At 44.3% G+C, this 18,865-nt stretch overlaps 3 protein-coding genes across 4 annotated transcripts in view; 2 read left to right on the plus strand and 1 right to left on the minus strand.

Moving 5' to 3' along the window:
* The window catches only part of NUP205 (nucleoporin 205), a gene marked incomplete at both ends in the record, with an annotated part of 44,271 nt that extends 42,740 nt beyond the window's left edge, over positions 1-1,531 (plus strand). For both annotated transcript variants that reach the window (XM_079548451.1, XM_079548452.1), the window contains 3 exons: positions 144-272; positions 906-979; positions 1,379-1,531. In XM_079548451.1, the coding sequence (XP_079404577.1) occupies positions 144-272; positions 906-979; positions 1,379-1,531 (356 nt within the window). The remainder of the gene's footprint in view (positions 1-143; positions 273-905; positions 980-1,378) is intronic.
* A 1,123-nt stretch (positions 1,532-2,654) lies between these two features.
* On the plus strand, positions 2,655-7,149 carry ARL1 (ARF like GTPase 1; the record flags this gene model as incomplete). Its single annotated transcript, XM_079532951.1, has 7 exons — positions 2,655-2,807; positions 3,058-3,607; positions 3,891-4,028; positions 5,037-5,118; positions 5,853-5,964; positions 6,620-6,798; positions 7,119-7,149. 7 exons carry the CDS (start codon positions 2,655-2,657, stop codon positions 7,147-7,149), a joined length of 1,245 nt encoding a protein of 414 aa, XP_079389077.1.
* A 1,044-nt stretch (positions 7,150-8,193) lies between these two features.
* The window catches only part of UTP20 (UTP20 small subunit processome component), a gene marked incomplete at both ends in the record, with an annotated part of 58,673 nt that continues 48,001 nt past the window's right edge, over positions 8,194-18,865 (minus strand). The window contains 11 exons of the mRNA XM_079534584.1: positions 8,194-8,349; positions 8,905-9,050; positions 10,566-10,692; positions 11,543-11,815; positions 12,314-12,385; positions 12,740-12,939; positions 13,719-13,851; positions 15,261-15,392; positions 16,305-16,487; positions 17,399-17,468; positions 18,182-18,261. Coding sequence (XP_079390710.1) covers positions 8,194-8,349; positions 8,905-9,050; positions 10,566-10,692; positions 11,543-11,815; positions 12,314-12,385; positions 12,740-12,939; positions 13,719-13,851; positions 15,261-15,392; positions 16,305-16,487; positions 17,399-17,468; positions 18,182-18,261 — 1,572 coding nt within the window. The remainder of the gene's footprint in view (positions 8,350-8,904; positions 9,051-10,565; positions 10,693-11,542; positions 11,816-12,313; positions 12,386-12,739; positions 12,940-13,718; positions 13,852-15,260; positions 15,393-16,304; positions 16,488-17,398; positions 17,469-18,181; positions 18,262-18,865) is intronic.

Raw genomic sequence — 18,865 nt, forward strand, 5'->3', positions numbered from 1 at the left:
GTGGGAGTGGGAACCTGCTGCTGGAGGAAGTTACAGTGGCTGAGATAATATCTTCAACTGCTTCTAAATGGTTGTGTAAATATGCTTATATAGTAAATGTACAATCTAAAGACAAACTCCTTCACTTAGAAATGTGTCAACAGATATTATAGAAACATGTCTCTTCATTCTTTGGCGTCATCTGGAACACTATCTGCTGAATTACACACCCAGTGACTCCCAAGACTCATTGCTGTCTTCCAGAGTATCATTTAAGAGAGGAAGACTGCAAGGTAAAATTTCTGATATGCCAAGATGCCTTTGAGTTAAACTGATGGTTAAATTTAAAACCGATTTGTTACTATTAACGTTTTGCCATTTATATTTAATAAAGAGGTTGTTTGGATTTAGATATGTTTGGACTTTCCTTGGAAGAATTGACAGTACACGTATTGTTCAGCCACAGACTTTGGAGTGTTGTCTATTACACACAATCTTCAAATGAACTACTATTTTATTTATGTTGTTCAAACAGAGTAAAGTTCAAATAATGAAATCAGACCGGTGATCCAAAATGATGCATATGAAAAACATTGTAAACAAAGAGAAAATGAAGAACTAGAATGGAGACCGGTGTTTTTGAAAGCGCTTGTTAGAATTATAGGCACTGTTGATTTGACAGAATGTGTTGAATTTTGATAGAAGTCGGAAAGATCAGTGACTCGAGGAGGAACTTTTTGCTTAAGGTTCCAGGTTGTGTGGCTGCATAGAGAAAATATGTTAAGTCAAAAAATTACTTTAATTTCTGATACGCAAGTTTAGTGACAAAGTTTGAGTACTGCATTTTGAAATCATTTATGACAGTGTGGAAAAATGATGGTGTTGAGTAGCCAACATAATTTTAACTTCTTATTTTCTATCACTAGGTTCTTTTGGTTCAGAGTCCAGCTTGGATTTCAGCAGTGGACTGAATCGAGTGAGTCAGCATGATATAGATCAGGTGAGATGTCACAGTCTACTGAAAAATACAGAATGTACATTGTTATTGAGCAGAAATTGAGCAGACTGTAAAGTGTGAGTATTTACAACAGAATCGATTTATTCTTACACAGAAATTTAATAGTCTGTGTTAATTGGGTGCAAAAGCAGCAGAAAAAAAATACCATTTTTATTAAAAAATTCCATTGACATTTCTGCTGCTGTTTGTGCACAAAAAAAGAGCCTGTGTTCAAAATCTTTTTCAATCTCAAGCACCTTTATAAGAAAAAGTTTTGTTTAACTCCTAAAGATGGTAAAGTATTGTGAAAAAGCTGATAGATGTTGACAGGTGATGGATAAACACATGTTCTAGAATGATAAAATTTTGTATTGTTGACTGAAACAAATCTCTCTTTCTCAGCTTCAGATTGAAACCACCAACAGTTTTGGTGAATCCCTACAGAAGAAGCTTCTGGACATTGAGGGGTTATATTCTAAGGTTCGGTCACGTTACACCTTTATTCAAGCTCTTGTGAGACGTATCCGTGGTCTCCTAAGGATATCAAGGACCTAAAAGACTGATACATGAAGCTTGCCCCTTGAAGCAGCATGTCTGGGCAGGCTTTCTGGATCATCGGATTTTATAAATGACACATTTTCTAAACAATGTCCAAAAAAAAAAAGCATTTTTGTTACCTTTTTTTTCTTATCCCTTTGGATCAGTTTTGTGCATTCTTTCTTACTGCTCCCAACTTGAAAAATAAAGAATCATTTTTAAGTGAGTTCTGATTAATATAAGAACTAAAGCAAGAAAGAATCCAAATGGAGGACATAAAGGAAACGAAAGCTGTTGTTCTGTGACTGTGATGATACCATATTTATGGATGCTCTCAGAGAAAAGGGAAAGGTTTGTCTGTTCATGCTGTTCTTGCTTCACACACGTTTAATGTGATCGGACTCTTCGATATGGATTTTATGAGAAAGGTGATCATTTTTACACTGTAAGCTGCTTGTTTATCTTCCCCATTGCCCTGCCTTTTTTCAGCTGACATGGATACAAACTTCCTCTCTTTGAAGAACTCTAGGTACAAGAAAAAAAAACAACATGAGGAAAGGCACAGAAGGTGACAGCCATAGATTATGTTCTTACAGCTTGGAAAGCTGAAGATCTCTGTGCTGCTTCAGCAGGAACAGGAGTACAGCAACAGAATACAGCGCTTGAAGAGGGAGCAGGCAGGTTTGAGTAGCAGATTGGTTCTGTAGGTAGATAGAGATTATTCTTAGAAGAGATTTTCATATCTCATTGTCTCTTATGTAAAAAAGAACATGAGACTGGTTGGATTTCTTACTACATTGTCTGATCTTACAGCTCACTTCTCTGCACGTGCCTTGTGAATTGTATCCTGAGCTGCCACTATGTAGTGGCATTTTATTTTATACATCACATAATTAATGTGTGCTATTATCTGTCACACAGGGCTGGTTGTTCCCTGTTGTCAGATAAGAGCTGTTATCTGTTTTCTAAGAACTGCTGGCTATTAATGATTTACAGAGCTGCCTTTTGCCTGATGGTTCACAGCGGTTTTGTTCATCTATTCATCAGTGAGAATCAGGAAGCACTGTATTTAATGAGAAAGCCTGTGCTGGAACTAATATGGGGATTCTGGTGGCTCAGACATCACGCAGAGCTGTGTGGAATGCTGTTTGTGACGGGTACTACTTCCACGGCCATTTTACACAGCGCAAGTCTGCCTTTCGTGCAGCTGCTGCCGTGCAGCGAATCCCACAGGGACTCGGATGTTGTGTGTTTGGTCACAGCGGGAACGATCAGCGCGGATACACCTGCACTTGTACCGCCACGGACGCATGGGGCACTGAGGGCTGGGGGGGGGGGGGGTGAGGGATATACCGCACCGCCCCTGGCGCCGCCCTCGTTTCCGCACACGCTGCTTCCGCACCAGCAGATTCGTCACTTTTCCTCGTCGGCCCGCTTTATTAATTTTTTTCTTATTTCTCCTTCCTTTTTCCTCCCGTCCTGCGTACTTCCGTAACAGGAGGGTTAGGGTCGCCCTGCGCTCTGCTTCCCCTTCTTGCTTGCAGGCAGAGCCCGTCCCGCCCCCGTGTCGAAACGGCGAAGAGGGGTGGGGAGAGCGCCTCCTTTACTCGCCGAGGCGCGCGACGTGGAGCTGCGGGCAGGCGAGCGGCGGCGCTGACAGGAGCGGCAGGGCGGGCAGGGCCCGGCGCAGCGGCTCGACATGGGTGAGGACGTCGGGGCAGGGGTGCGCGGTGGGCCGGGTTGTGCTTGTAGAGCGGAGCGGTGAGGGAGGCGGAGACCCCGAATGTAGGGGTTGGGCGATTCGTGCGAGTCTAACCTACACGGATGTGGCGTTTGACCTGCTTTTTCGTGTGGCAGAACGGCGTGAGGGTGGGCGGAGCGGGGAGCTGCGTGCCGCTTTCTGCCGGTGGAGCTCACGGCGCCGTTCCGACCCGGCGATGGGTGCTGGTCGGCGGGGTGACTTGGTGAGCACCCGAAGAATTGCGCTTCGTTTGAAGGAAGGAGAAGCAGGTGGTCCCGGGAGAGACCGTAGGCGTCAGAAGGAGTGCTTTCTTGTGCCGCAGTGTCCTTGTGTGGTGGTCTCTGGCTTTGACAAGGCAGAGGCCGATGCAAACAAAGGAGGAGATGGCTCAGATTTTGGCAAATGAGAAAACTAACCGCGATGAGGAAGCTCGATGCTTCTGCAAGCTTCGTTGTGCCGGGGAGATTTGTGATAAAATAATTGCGTGAGGCCATGAGAGAAGGATGTGGTTCAGCACTCAGAACTTGCCTTTTTTCTCTGAATGTAAGAAATGTGCTGCTGTTCAGTAAGAAGGACAGTCTCTGCTTTGCCAGCTGACGTAGAGGTGGCTTTCTGTTCTGCTTTTATTTTTTGTAGGGGGCTTTTTCTCCACCATCTTTTCCAGTTTGTTTGGAACTCGAGAGATGAGGATTCTCATCCTGGGGCTGGATGGAGCTGGAAAAACAACCATCCTGTACAGGTTACAAGTTGGTGAAGTTGTTACCACCATTCCAAGTAAGCAGTCGGTCCGTTACTAAATGCAGCTGATTTGTTAGCTCTGGTATGTCAGCTTTGTCAGCTGAACTCTCACGTGCTTACTTTGTAAACAAATGCACCTTGTATTGTTGCAGCCTGGCACTTACGTTTAAGAGCTTTCTCTTACGCTCTTATGGTGTGCTATAGAAATACAAGGAAAAGGTATCTTTTATGCTGCTCTATTGAATGCAATAAGTACTTGACCTCAAGGTTGTTAGTATGATTGGTAGGCTTCTCTAACTAGTAGCTATGGAGTATTGAATTTTTTTCTCTCTAAATATAGCACTAGTGTGAATTCTAGAGTTTGTTGTTATTGTACATAGCAAATTTTACATAGGATAGCATCAATGAGTCACACCTATTTAATTTGAGAGATGTGGTTTAGTGGGGAAATATTGGTGGTGGGTGGACTGTTGGACTGGGTGAATTTGGAGGTCTTTTCCAACCATGGTGATTCTGTGATTCTCACTTCTTGTTACTGACAAGGGTCTTAACTTTGTTATATAAACACTTCTCTTTAACACAGAAAACTACCTGCATTTCTTCTTGTCTTCTACATTCTGTAGAAAACGCCATCTTTCAGATATCACGATATAAAGTCTTCTGCTGAGAAGCAATCTCTAATGCGTTCTTTCAAGGCCACAGATCTGGCGTTGACATGTAGGATATGTTCCTTAGCATTCTACTGCTGTCAGTTGTTGGTTATCAAAGCAAGCTGCTCCTTTAACTGCTACTTTGTTTCCTTTGATGCTTTCAGGCACACTAATACTCATTTATAACAACTTTAGCATTTGTTGGCAGGTCTCTATAATATGTTTATGATGCATTATTTTCAGCCATAAATGCATGTTGGAGTGACTTCTCAAGGGATGTGAGCATCACTATGTTGCTCGTGAGGAATTTTTAGGCGTGATGATTTTAAACTAAGTGTATTTCAGGAAAAGAAAAAGGAAGGATCATCAGTAAAATTGTGTAACTTTGTTTCAGCAATTGGCTTCAATGTTGAAACAGTGACATACAAGAATCTGAAATTTCAAGTTTGGGATCTGGGAGGACAGACAAGCATAAGGTAATGTTTATCTAAAAATAAAAAGATGTCATCAAATTTTGGTAAAAAGTGCTTGCAGAGTTCTTGAAATTCTCATAGCTGTCTGTTCTGACAGTTGTTTCCTTTGAGTTTAAACTCAGTGACAAGAGGGCACTTTTGTTTGATAGGGTTCTGTTACTGCCACCTCTGTTTTGGATTACAAGTGAATTAATTTCACTGGTTCTGCTTTGAAAAGCTAGTTTACTTGTGTAGCATGGAACTAGGCAGAATTCTGAACATTTATACTTAAATTTCATATTTTTAAGAGTGCAAAGCTATAAGATGATATTTGAACATAGGCAATAATTTTTTTGAGTAGTGAGCTTTGAGTTTTTTAACAAACCATTCCATGTATAATTGTAATGGTTTGTGCAGGACCCTGTGTGCCTTCCTCAGGATTACATTTTGAACACTGCTCAATAAGGGGCAGTGCTAATTTCCTTTTCCTTTTTAGCTCCAGTAGTCCTGAAAAAGATGGTTATGACCCTCAGTAATTACGTACCTCTATGAATTAGCTCTTTAAAAAAGCTCATCTTAGTTTTTGCTGGTGATTATTTGTACCACTCTGGTCCTTTTTATAACCTCATGATGATAAGTTCTTTCTTTTTTTTTTTTTTTTTAACCCCAGAGAGAGTTGTTACTTCCTCTGGTTGGCTTTTCATTATGTGGCTGTAGAGTACTGCTAAACCTTCAGATGGCTTTTTCGTCTTCTGCAGGCCGTACTGGAGGTGTTACTATTCCAATACAGATGCAGTCATTTATGTAGTGGACAGCTGTGATCGAGACAGGATTGGCACTTCAAAATCTGAGCTTGTTGCTATGCTGGAGGTAAGAAAATGAGAACAACGATGGTCGTATCAGTAAAATGGAAATGAAGTGTTACAGTTTTTGGAGCAGGTGTGAAACTTGATTCAGTGGTATCACGTTTGGTTGTGAAGCTTCAGCCCTCAGAACAGGCCCATGCAGCACTTCTAACTGAACCAAACTCAATGTAATGTAGGCACTTCATACTTCTGCACAGTAATTCTCTGGACAGTAGGTTACATTTAGCCTTTTGGTCACGTGAAAACTTGCCTGTCCACAAGGGCAGCTGCTCCGTGCATCAGTGGTAGAAAATCAGGCCCTGAAGGAATTCCAGTGGTGTCCTACTGGGCAGTGAAGCTGAAGAATGTGCATGGAACAGTAATAAAGGGAAGATGCGTTAAGTGCTATAAGCTTTTTAATAGTATGCCTTGTTAAATCTGCCTCCTGTTTACAGAGTGCTGTTATGTTATGAAATCTGCCTTGTTTTGAAAGTGCTTCTATGTGACGTGGGAGCAAATGGAATTCAGAATAGGTGTCATTCTTTTGGTAATGCACTAAAGTTGGCAAACTGGAGGAGGGCCATGATAGAAGCTGCTTTTTGTCCTATGGGTTTTCTCTGCGTAAATAGATTTAGTTTAAAAATCCTGGCAAACAGTTTGGCATGATTCTCATTTCTTAGGAAGAAGAATTGAAGAAAGCCATTTTGGTGGTGTTTGCAAATAAGCAGGACATGGAACAGGCCATGACTCCCACAGAAATGGCAAACGCACTGGGATTACCAGCACTGAAGGACAGAAAATGGCAGATATTCAAAACCTCTGCTACTAAAGGCACGGGGCTTGATGAAGCAATGGAGTGGTGAGTAAAAATGTGGTTGTTAGCTTCATTAGCGAGGTGTCTTTTAACACATCATCTTTCGTAAAGAAGAAAGATGGAAAGTCTGATGTAAAAGCAAGGTATGAATTACAGGTTTGCAGAGCTTCCTTGTACTTGTGAGAACAGAAAGATGAGCGTTTCAGGACTTGCCTGTTTGCAGTGCCCTCTAACTAGGGCTGTATTGCTCCGGGCAGTCATCTTAAAACAAGAGCCCACATGAGTAGAAAGGGTAACTTACTCCTAAAGGTGTCCTGGCATCTCTGAAATGATTTTTCAATAAACTGGTTTACCCTTTTTCCTAGGTTGGTGGAAGCCTTGAAGAGTAGACAGTGATACAAAACTGACAATTGCCAAGAAGTTTCAACTACGTCCAGCATCCCTCTTTCTGCAGTCAAGTATGGTCAGGCCACAAGTACTTGTAAATAGCGCCAGGTTTGCATTTGGGTCATGTAATGTGGATGCCTCTCTTCAGCTAGAAAACTGAACCAAGTGGATGTCTGTGTACATTATGATCTTCATTTTCTTTCTTTCTTTGTGTTTAAAGATGTGCTTAATAATTTGTATGACAGTTTTTCTGGAGGGCAAAGGGATTTGTATATTCTTTTTCCATTCACTGGGTAGTTTGAAGTTGGTGTGGTTACTCTATTTGTGTAATTAAAACACTAATAAAATCCACAATGATCAGCTGTACTCCCAGGTGCGTTGCTTGCTTGCAGAAGCAGAGTTGAGCTCTGCTGCAGCCAGTTATAACAGACACGTGGCTGAACATTGCAGGAGGTTTCCTGAAGCTGATGTTGTTATGCTTCAGTATCCCTCAGTGCAGGTACAGTTACAATGAAGTACAGCTGTTAACAACAGTACCTGTTAACATAGCATCACTTCTTGTTTCTGCAGTAGCTGCCTACTGCCCTTATATGGCACGCCCATAACTCAACTCCCCCCTTTCTATACTCTTTCTATACTCTGTGCTTAGCTGCAAATGAGTCAGCTTTCTCCTACAGCTGTGGAAGCTGAAAGACAAATCAAGGTCAATGCAGTCTGTTTTCTCCAGAAGGTGGGAGGGGCAGAGGCATGAATGCAGTCATCATATAACCCATCTTTTAAACAAGAAGTAAAAATTCAGTGTAGAAAAACAGACTGGTTGTCCAATGAACTTTACATGATCTAATAAACATACAGGTGTTGGAGAAAAAATAAAACAAACCCTTAAGTTTTATTTAAAAAGTTTTTATTTAAGATCACAGATTAAAAAGAAGACATGGAAAAAATACAAATAAATACAATTAGAATATTTACATATTCTTTTTTTTTTTTCCCCAACAGTATTGGCTTGAAATTCATTTTTACAAATTAATCCTCTGGGAAGGAAAAGACTTTTCATTCCACCATTGCTAAGTCTTTCAGTGCATGACTGCGATGTTTCTTGGCCTTATAGCTGGGGCGCAGGAATTCTATTTTTCTCTTCCTCGTTTCTGCTTTATTCTTGTGTCTCTTCAGCTTCCTCCTTGCAGCAATGTCAGGGTTTGCCACAGTCTAATGAAAAAGAATATGTTTGTTCAGTTAAAACTGTAAACGTCAGACAGTTCACAAGAAATGAGCACCTGACAGGCAGTGCACGACCTCCAAGGCTTCTCAAAAATGAGGGTCTTTCTGGCTGCTGGAGCCACATTTATTGCTGCTCTTCAGGTAACCTAATCAGCAGGGCACTGGGATCAGTCAAAACCTGCTCACAGATTTATTCAGCTTAAATAAAACCACAGCATCATAGAACATCCCGAGTTGGAGGAGCCCCCAACGATGATCAAGTCCTAGCTCTGCACAAGGCCACCCTACAGACCCCTTGGTCTGAGAGCGTTCTCCAAATGCTCCTTGAACTCTGGCTTCTCAGGGCTGTGACCACTGCCCTGGCAAGACTGTTGCAGTGCCTGATCACTTTCTCAATAGTTTCTTGTTTTCATTTCACAAACTACCCTAATTCAGGATTCTTCAGGATTCATTCTTCTTCACACTCATCTCCCTGATAAGCTCTCAAGCCTTTAGAAAAGCCCTGTTCTCCTTTTCCCAGAAGAGGAAGCAGAATAAACTTACCTGCAAAGCCCTCTGCTTTTTCCTCATAGCTCTTTTCTGACTGGCCTGTTTTTGCACAGAAGAAAAAGCAAGCGAAAAAGCCTCCAGACCGACTAATTTCTTGAGCAGTTCTATGATTTCTTGGGAAAGGTTCTTCAGTGTTGGATCTAATAAAACAAAATAAACTAGCTTAATCCTTTCAGCATATAGAGCAAAAGCCAAGAACCCAATAGGGAATTACCCCTTTTACTGAAGACATTCCTACTGATGGATCTTGCCGAGTATTTCTGCAGGCACAGATCCAAAGACAGAATCAGAGAATCACCAAGGTTGGAAAAGATCTCCAAGATTATAACTAGTCCAACCACCACCTTCCACCAGTATTTCCCCACTAACCCTATCCCTCAGTACCATTTCTTGAGCACCTCCAGGGTTGGTCACTTCCCCATCTCCCTGGGCAGCCTGTTCCAATATCTGATCACTCTTTAGGAGAAGAAATTTTTCTTAATATCCAACCTGGACCTTGTCTGGCACAACTTAATTTAAGAAATATCTGCTGGTTCTCTACCAGCCTTCCCAGAGGGCTACAAGTAGTGCTTCACGTGCTGACACAGAAAGCAAGAAGTTCATCTTTCTTTACCTTCTCACACCATTGCCAATCTCTTCTACACATTTTGAACTCAGCTAAAAAATGATGGCCAGTCAGTTGTTCCTTACCAGAACCTCATTACTGCCCTTCTCCTTTTCTCCAGTTCTTTTGTATCCTTTCTAGAGATGCACAACATATTTTCAAGGCATGTTACTCTAAATGTATTGCTTTATGGCCTATGCTTATCCTGACACTAGATTTGCCCAAGTTAAAGCACTTTCATGAACAATGAAAGATTGTTCTTAAGTCAGGAGTCCATCGTGGGAAATTAGTTGGTCTTTCTCCACCCAGCATCATTTCATACAGGCCATATACACAGATTCACTGCTCTGCAATTAAGCACTGAGGCTGCTCTGCAATCTTTGCTCTCATTTTCCTCATTATGTACCTTCAGGTTTCCTTAAGAATTCTAAATAAACACGGGTCCCCAGAGAGGAACCAGAGTTTCTGCTTAGACAAAACAAGTGGAGCAGAGTGACCTGGATTCATTCTGTAGGGTGAAATTCAATAGGTGCACGCCTGCCTGCACACACAGCGTGCATCATTCCTGTAGCAGACAGCTCTCCTCCCCTCACTGCAGCATTTGTTCTCTTTCAGTCACTGTATACGTGTAACACAAACTGAAGTTCATTTTCAGGATGCTCTATTTCAAAAGAGCTCCTAATCCTCACAGCAGACCTTAATATGGCAACGGAGAAAGAAAGACACTTGGCTGCAGCTTTGCCCTGGCTTCTCTGAGACCTGCACTGCCTTCCTCCCCTTGCTGAGTAGTCAATCCTGCAGCCACGAGTCCACCCTTGAGTGCTATACTTCTTCCACATAAGCTCAAGCTTTATCCACTTGTGTGCAGGAGCCTGCCTAACACCAGGACTTTGTCAGCATATGCATTTTTGTTCAAGCTGTCATACATTCTCCTCCTCTCCTGATATTTTGGTTAAACTGCAAGTAGGTGAAAATTCACTGCTAAAGGTATCTATTCCTCAACAGAGGAAAAGGATGACAGGAGGAGTTCATGATGAAGGATATCACTTACCTTGCTCTGCATAGGTGCTGTTCAGCTCCCTGTACAGAGGAGTGAGGACTGTTGCAAGGTACGGCTTGATTCTGTCTTTCCCCAGATCCACTGAGATTGCTCCGAGGAACTTAAAGATGCAGCTCCTCTGAAAATGAGTGCATGGAACACGAAAGCAGGTAAGAAAGAAACTGCCTAAGTGAGCAGCTACAAGAACATGTGCACCGCATCTCAACGTACAAGGCGTTTCAGACAGCTGTCAGAAATTCACTGCTGGCATAAGGTCTCAGTGCAGTTAAGCACAGCCTTCAGATGAGACACAGCTCCGTGGGATCTGTAAATGTGTGAGCTCAAACTTCACTTGTTAGCTGGTAACATTTTAAGAAGAAGCTTGTTCTGTCACTGTCCTGTACTAGGGCAGCTGAAGATATGAAAGTCTCAGCCTTTCCCTCTGCATCACAGGGAATCACAGCGTTTCTTCTGTCACTCACATGGCCTCCCTTCTCCTGACAGTTCCACACTGACATTCCCCCGTCCACATAAAAATAGCACTGTCAAGCTTTTAAAGCATGCATGTCCAACCTGCTAGCTTTCTCATTTGGTTGCCTCTTCTTCTGTTTTAATAAAAACCAGAACAAAATAAGTTTTGGTATCTATATACGTGAACTATATTACATGTTTTATACATAGTCCAAGACAATTCCTCTTCACTCAATGCGGCCCAGACAAGCCAAAAGGTTGGATACCTATATTTTAAAGGCAGCACTCTGTCCCTGCACACTGGCGGCCTTTGGCTTCCCACCTTTCCACCACCTGGAAGCAACAAAGTAGAAGCAAACTGGTGGAAGGCCTTCCTGAGAATCCCAACCTGAAATGCTTGGTTTCTCCATCAGCACCTACCACTCCTCACTTCAGCATCAGCTCCCAACAGCCTCTGGTAGCAAAGAGTCTATGCAAGTGCTTGTTGCATTAAACTGCTGGTTTAATCTTGCTCTCACCTTTAATGGGACCTTGGGGGAATATGCTGCTTCTCGCTTTGCCATTAGAGAGAGCTTCTTCATCAGCCATATCAAAGTGACTGGCCGACCCTTCTCTTCTGTGTCCTCTCCTTCTCCCTCTCCTTGAGCAGAAACATCTTTCTCTTCCTCATCTTCAGAAGCCTCCTGCTCTTCCACCTCACAGCCAAGTTCTCCTTCGGCCTGTTCACCTTCCTCCGAGGGAGGTGCAAGCAAGTAAATAACTTTGGCAACAAACAGCAAATTCTTTATAACCTGAAATGTGAAAACAGAGCAGTCAGTCACTGGGGGTTCCCACAGTGCCAGTACCAGCAGTGACTAAAGGTAGCCAAGAGCCAACGTTAAGTCTAAAAAAGTAACTGGCCATAAACTGGGTTCAATTCCATGCCACGGGATGGTGCACCGTGGAGTCAAACCTTCAAGCAACAGCGTAAAGCTGGGCTGAATACTCCCAACAAGCAAGCAGCCAGGACCTCAGTGCTGCAGCAGGGAGACAGCACCAGAGATATGGCTGCCTGCTCAGGGTCTGGCTGCCCTTCTCCATAGAGAGGCCGGACTCTCCCTGGGCAAGGGCTGGACAGAAGGAACTCCTGTCTTGCTCTGCATGGTGCCCAAAATGTCTGTCCCCCCCCCCCAGCCCTCACCCTTCCAGCAGACTGACACCAGATCCCTGAGCAGCACTTCTGTCCTGACCAGGAGGTGACACTGCCTCATTTGCCCCCACCACAGCCCCAGACAGGCTGCTGCTTCTACCTGGTCTCCCAGAGACTGGTCCAGGAACTTGGAGCGCAGCTGATGGCAGAATGCAAACACAAGTTCCTTCATCTGGTGGGACAAAACAGGGAAGGAATTGTTGCGTGAGAGAAGCCAGCAGCAGAACCCCACAGCAGCGTTGTGCAGTCACCAAATGTGGTTCCCAGGGAGGCCAACAAACTGGCTCAGCACAAGTTTTGCCTGCATCTTGCAGTCCTGAAGGGAATCTGTGTTTTTCAGAATAAGACCCCAGAGAAGCCCCCTCCCACCAGTACAGACACCTGCTCAAATGCTTTCAGTGATCAGGATTAGGCAGTGGACAGAAGCAACTCAGAATCGTGCACACAGAACTAGTGAAGTTATCTCTGTGTCTCAGGCAGGAAACAGGTGCAGGCACAGGGGAAGGAGCAGCACAGACACGATCACCTTTCTGTCCAACTCAGCAGTCAGGAAGAATGTGGATGCAGACAGCTCTGCTGACGGCTTTTTCCTCTTCACTGCCTGCCTTTCACTCCATTTGGTGACAAGGTCTTCTGGTTTGTGGGATGCAAACAACAAGCCAAATATCTGAGTGGCTGTCAGCCACACCCAGCTGTGAGGATGCCAGAGGTGAGACTGGATATGATCTAGGGGAGAGAAAACCTCTTTCAGTACAGGAGCCAGTCCAGCTAGAGCAGAAAAAGCACCCCCATCCCTCCTAGAGCTACCACAGCAAACACTGCAGTAAAATAATGAAGGAAACAAACTGCTCATACACTTAGAAAGTAATAAAACTGCTCCTAGGATCTCTGCTGAGCCAAAGCAAATCCAGAACTTGCCAGGGTTACCTTGTCTCTCACTGAGGGCACCTGGCAGGCTGAAGACAGAACCCAGCCAGAAACACTCCTGCTGTCAGCAAATAAAATAAAGCAACTGAAAGCAAGTTGACAAAGTGACAGAAAGGCAGCCTGACACTACAGAATCTCTCTCATACAGAAATCATTGGAATCAGATGATCTCTTGGCCTTATCGTGCTGGCAGGCACACAGTATTTACAGTGCCATTATCACATGTCATTGCTGGCTGCGTGCACAATCTCATCAGGGAAATCTTTTCCTGGAAGAACTGAAAGTTTTCATCGAAGAGGCTGCAATTATGGCCAAACACGCCAACATTCACAAGTGTTTGCTCTTCGGATGATAGGAAATACTTCCCAGCAGCTGAGACAGATGGCTTATTGTTTTCATCAGCCACGTAACCTTTTCCATTAAAATCTACTCTTGCCTAGCAGCTGCCACGTATGAGCATTCTGCAGCATGTGAATCTTGTGTGACAGCATTGAGTTCTTTCCTTTGAGGTATGAAGAAACCCAAGGCACTCCAAGAATCTTCCCTGTAACACAGATATCGTAACTCTCCACACTCACCCCAGATCTGGCTGACGATGTCTGCATGCTTGGTTAGCTGAATGAAGCTGCACTCCGAGATCAGCTTTGTCACCAGCACAAGGAAGCTGAACAGCAGCCTATCTGCAGCCTTCTCCTCTTCCTCCTCAGTTATCTGAGAAGATTAGCAAGACCAGAAACGTGCTTGAGAGGGTGTGAACATAAGTGTTTATTTCCCTACCGGCTACATTTCAGATCAACACTGCAAGAAAGCAGAGGACTGACCTGCACCCAATTTCTATCATGAGCTGAAGGGAAGAGGCTCCATTAGAACAATGCTTTGTGTTACTGAATTGCGTGCAGGACCTGACTGCCTGCAGTTCCAGCTGGTGGGATGCAGCCAGCCCATGCCTCTCCCACAGTGCAGCACAAGGGATGATCACAGGGCATTTATCATCACTGCAGATGGTTTTCATCTCCTGCCAATCTCCACACCCCCGAGGCTCTCCTCCCTTGCTCAGTGTGCTTTCCAGGCACATCAGTAGCACACATGGCAGCTCCCCAAGCGTCTGGGATCCCCTTGGAAGTGCCACATGCCATGCAGGATCTGAGGCAGCCTTGTTATTCTGAGTTAATTGTGTACATAAAACAAAACAAAAACAACCACCAAACAATAAAACTACAGTCTGAAATATGGGAAGGGAATTCATCAAAAAAGTTAAAGTTGTAGGCAACACTAAACGTTGGCAGTCACAAGTGATTCACTTCTGACCTCCCATGCTTACATTGATCTCTGTATCTAGCAGACATTTCCCAGCTAAACAGGTGTCAGCATGATACAAGGCTGTTTCCTAACTGAAGACATCCTAAGCCATCCCAGTGCTAGACATACATTCTGCTATTCCTTCCTCCATCCCTCCTCTCCTGCCACCACAGCAAAGACTACACAAGCAGGGAAACTGCCCGGACATATACACTGCCACAGGGCCTCAAGCTGTGCCAGGGAAAGGTCCAGTTCAGATATTAGGAACAATTTCTTCTCAGAGAGTGGTGCTGCTCTGGCACAGACTGCCCAGGAGGTGGTAGAGTCACCATCCCTAGAGGAGTTCAAGGTAAGGGGAGATGTGGCACTGAGGGACATGGTCAGTGGGCACAGTAGGGATGGGCTGATGGTCAGACTAGGTGATCTTAGAGGTCTTTTGCACCCTTAATGATTCTATCATTCTATGCACCAGTTCAAACAGGCTAAAAAATCCAACAGCCCATGGACTCGAGGGTTGTCTCAAGAACCCCCTCCACCCAGAGGCTGACAAGGATAAAGCATCTGCTGGTCACACAGCACTGCTGCAGGAAGGCCAAGGGGTTTGCAAACTCCTTTGTTCCTTGCGCTGTGACACACAACATGAAATTTGGGCCTACAAAAGCAAAGTATGGTTCTAAGCCAGCGATGTCCCCTTCAGGACAAGCGTGCGTACTTTATGTATTTACTCAGCCCCAAACAGTAGCACCAAAGGTTAAATCTCTCCTACACTTCTTCCCTTCTGCCATTTTCCTTCCCCAAAAGGAAGCGGCAGTATGACTTACGTCTTCAAACTGAACTGGGTTGATTTCTTTCTCAACCAAGGTGAGGACAGCTTCAAGGCGCCGCTCAAACATGACTCCCTCCACTTCCACAAACAAGCCGCATGCCTGGGCAGCCAGCCTCCGGTGTGAGCTCTGCCAACAGAAAGAACACCACCCCCGTTACCTCTAGATCATCAAATCCTGCAGCTCCCACAAGTGAGTAGAAACTGTTTTTACCTGTAGCAATGGCATTTTAAGAGAGATTGATTTTCAGACTACTATTGATATAGGAGATGCTGCCAGCTAGGGACACAAGCACCTGGCAGGACATATCATTTCAGGGAAGGCACCCTACAACTAAATGCCAAAGGGCTGCTTCCAACCCAGTTACCAGCTGCAGAGCACTGGGGGCAACATTGCATTGATGGGCAGCTTGAAGCTATAAATCAGAACTGAATGCAACAGAGACGACAAGAATGAAGTACTGAAGAACAATTGCTCCATTAATGTCAAGGGAAAGAAACTGAGTCCTACTGAAGAATAACTGATCAGCCAGGCACCCAGAAGAAAACGGGAGATCTGTAAGACTATGTTTGCCACCCTCCAGCTGCTGCTTCACAATATGAAGCAAGCCTTAGCAAAAGACAGCATGATGGTCAATTAATGGGATCAGAACAGCTGTAAGGCATTTATTCAAATATTAAACCTCAGCAAAGGCTCTTATGGCAAATACCTGTCCTAGCTGGGACTGTTTGAATGCAGGCAATGCAGCCAGAAGATCTGTGGGCTGATCTTGATCTACAGCAGCAGCAGCTCTCTGCATTTGCTCAGCTACACTAAATTTATCATTTCTCTCTCTCTCCTTGCTAACAAGAAGCATGTTAATAAGCACAACTTTAAAGAGCTTTTCTTCTACACTGTCCCGTTCATACTCTTTTCCTAAAACTCTAACTCAAACTTAAGCCATCAATGCACCACACCTGACAGCAGCAATCGCTCTTGCCTTAATCTTATTCAAACCCCAAAGTCTAGACTCAGCCAACAAAAAGAGCATGGAATGAATACCTTCTTGCTGTGAAACCACTCTGTGACCAGTGAAAACAGCAGATCTTGTTTATCGTTGTTTATCTTACTGAGCAGAGACTTGCACGTCAAAGCCGCCATCTTTTTGCACTTGGCCGAGTCGTCATTTATCATCATCATACACAAGGAGATGAAAAACAGCCCACAGTACTTGTGGAGGAGCTCCTGGAAAGAAGTGACCCTTAGTCAGTGATACATCCCTAAGGAGCGTCTGGAATTTAAAGGGGAAAAGAGGGATATTTGTGGCACAGCCCTGAGTAGGATCCAAGTCAAGGGAGGTGAACTAATGCAGAGGACAGCCCAGCTGCTGATGCAGGCAGGGAATACACAGCAGCCCCCTCTGTCCCCTGACTTGCTAATGTGCCCCTAGGACAGGAACTTGAGCATCAGACCTAAAAGGGCCTATTCATAACTAACTTGCATTAAAATGGGCATACATCTCTAAGCAGTGCCAGCCAGGCCCAAGGGCCCTTCTCTTGCAGAAAAAGCAGTGCTTTGATACCCTACAAAGTTGCTGGGAACTGAGCTGAGGTATTAAAGGTAACCAAGGGTGGAGAGGCACAGCTCACTGCGCTCAGTTTCCCTTCCTTCCTCCCAAATTCTTGCTTGACTGCACTTCTCTCAGCCTCCTGTACACTCAGTCAAGCTCCAGCTGTAAAGCATTGGGGCAGCTTAGCATTTTGTGCATGTTATCCTGCATAGGTGCAATTATTATTTAACTGTCATTTTGATCTACTGTACCCTCTCTCTCTCTCCAGTGAGGCCAACAAAACTGGTACTGGAATGTGATGTGAAATACATAAATCTGCATCACATTCATCCAAGCCCCTACTGACAGAGCTTTACTTCACTTACAGACTGAGCACATTAGGTCTGGAAGCAATGCAGACTTTCCAGCATGTCATTTCTCTTCTGAAGCAAAGCCAGTTTTTTGGAGATAAGTGATACTCACTTATGACAGAAGTTAATATGATATATCACGTGCTCCCCAAATAAACTGCTCTACAAACACTAGTACTGCAAACAGCTGAAAGGAATCAACTGCCTGATGCCCAGTATCAAGAGGTGACCGTTACCTGTGGAAACATGTCAAGGAGGTACACAATCATCTCCAGAGCAGACTCTCTTCCAGTTTCATACTCGTAGCTGCAAGGAAATGGTTAATGCTTAGGGCTGGGCTGACACTCCGCAAAGTTACTAACCACTTACAAGAATGGCCAGTGCTAATAACACACAGACATGGATCTTTTTACAGCAGCTCCCTGACCTGACCTAATGCTTAGGAGAAGAAAAGCAAACAAGCCACTCAGCTCCACCTGCTACAGAACGAACGCATTCACAGAGAGGTGAGTCAGGGCTCCAGCCAACCTGTGCCACAACAGCACTGTGCTGTGGTGCTGAGGGCACAGCAAACTGCTGTCACCTCAAGTGAAGGAGGGGTCATGCTCAGAAAGAGCCTTCAGGCACACAGATTGTTCCTCTGAACTGCTCAGACAATTGCCAAGGGACAGCAGGCATATAGATGCACTTTCCCATATCCTTTCTGGATTTTCTAGTTCACCTGGTTCACAAGTGGTGCAACCAGTAATGGCATAGGCAGACAACAGCACATTTGCTCACATGGGTGAAGAACAAAAAAAAAATACAGCTGGGAAAGGGGGGAAGATAAAACAGCTTCATTTCTCTAACATCCACCTCAGAAAAAACAGGGAAGCACTTTAGAGGTGGGAAAGTTGGAAGTCCAGTGCACCCACCCCCCCCTCCTCATGAACAGCATACAAAAAGGATGATGCTGAAATCATACTTAAAGCACCAAGGTTCTGTACTGAGGGAAAGAGAAGTGGAGAACATAAACTCACTCCAGCTGTGCGAGCATGAAATCCAAATTGGGTTTCAGCTTGTCACCAAGAGGGTAGTCCAGAATATACTTCAAGTAAATCTGGAAAGCAAAACAACACAACACAACAGAGAGGAGTTACAAGAAACAATTGGACAAGCTTATATAAAAAGAAAATAAGGAATAAGCAGTTATGGATCAGAATAAACTCATCCTCCTGAATGCACTAGTTCCTATTCCACAAGGGGTGAAGCTCCATGCCTGGAACAGGATCTGCAGCTGACAATCTGCCAGATGAGTCCTCAGAGTATTACTGTGCCTTGTCCAGGCAGGCTTCTGTTAACAGAAATTCAGCATTCTTCATAATTCATTTGCTAACTGTGGAGAAGTTGCATTTGGCCATGCACAGCTCCTGCTGCATCTGTATCCCAACGCTTGAAATGAAGCATTTCAAACTTTTGGTTGCTTTTAGCTTAGAAAGAAATAGTGGGAAGGAATCATGGTTTGTGGCAAATTCTCTTCTGCTACGATACAGAAAACAACAAGTTATAGAAGCTTAAAAGCCTTCAAAGAAGGAGCTGTGTCAGTGCTGCTGAGTAGCCCTGTGAAGGCACGTCATGGCAAGCAGTTTCACTGCAGGCAAGCAGCCTGAATTTCTGCTATTGTTCTCACAAGGGCTAAAACCAGCCTGACAACAAGGGAGCAA

This window comes from Tetrao urogallus (genome assembly GCF_951394365.1).
Source record: "Tetrao urogallus genome assembly, chromosome: 1".
In the NCBI taxonomy this organism is placed as follows: domain Eukaryota; kingdom Metazoa; phylum Chordata; class Aves; order Galliformes; family Phasianidae; genus Tetrao; species Tetrao urogallus.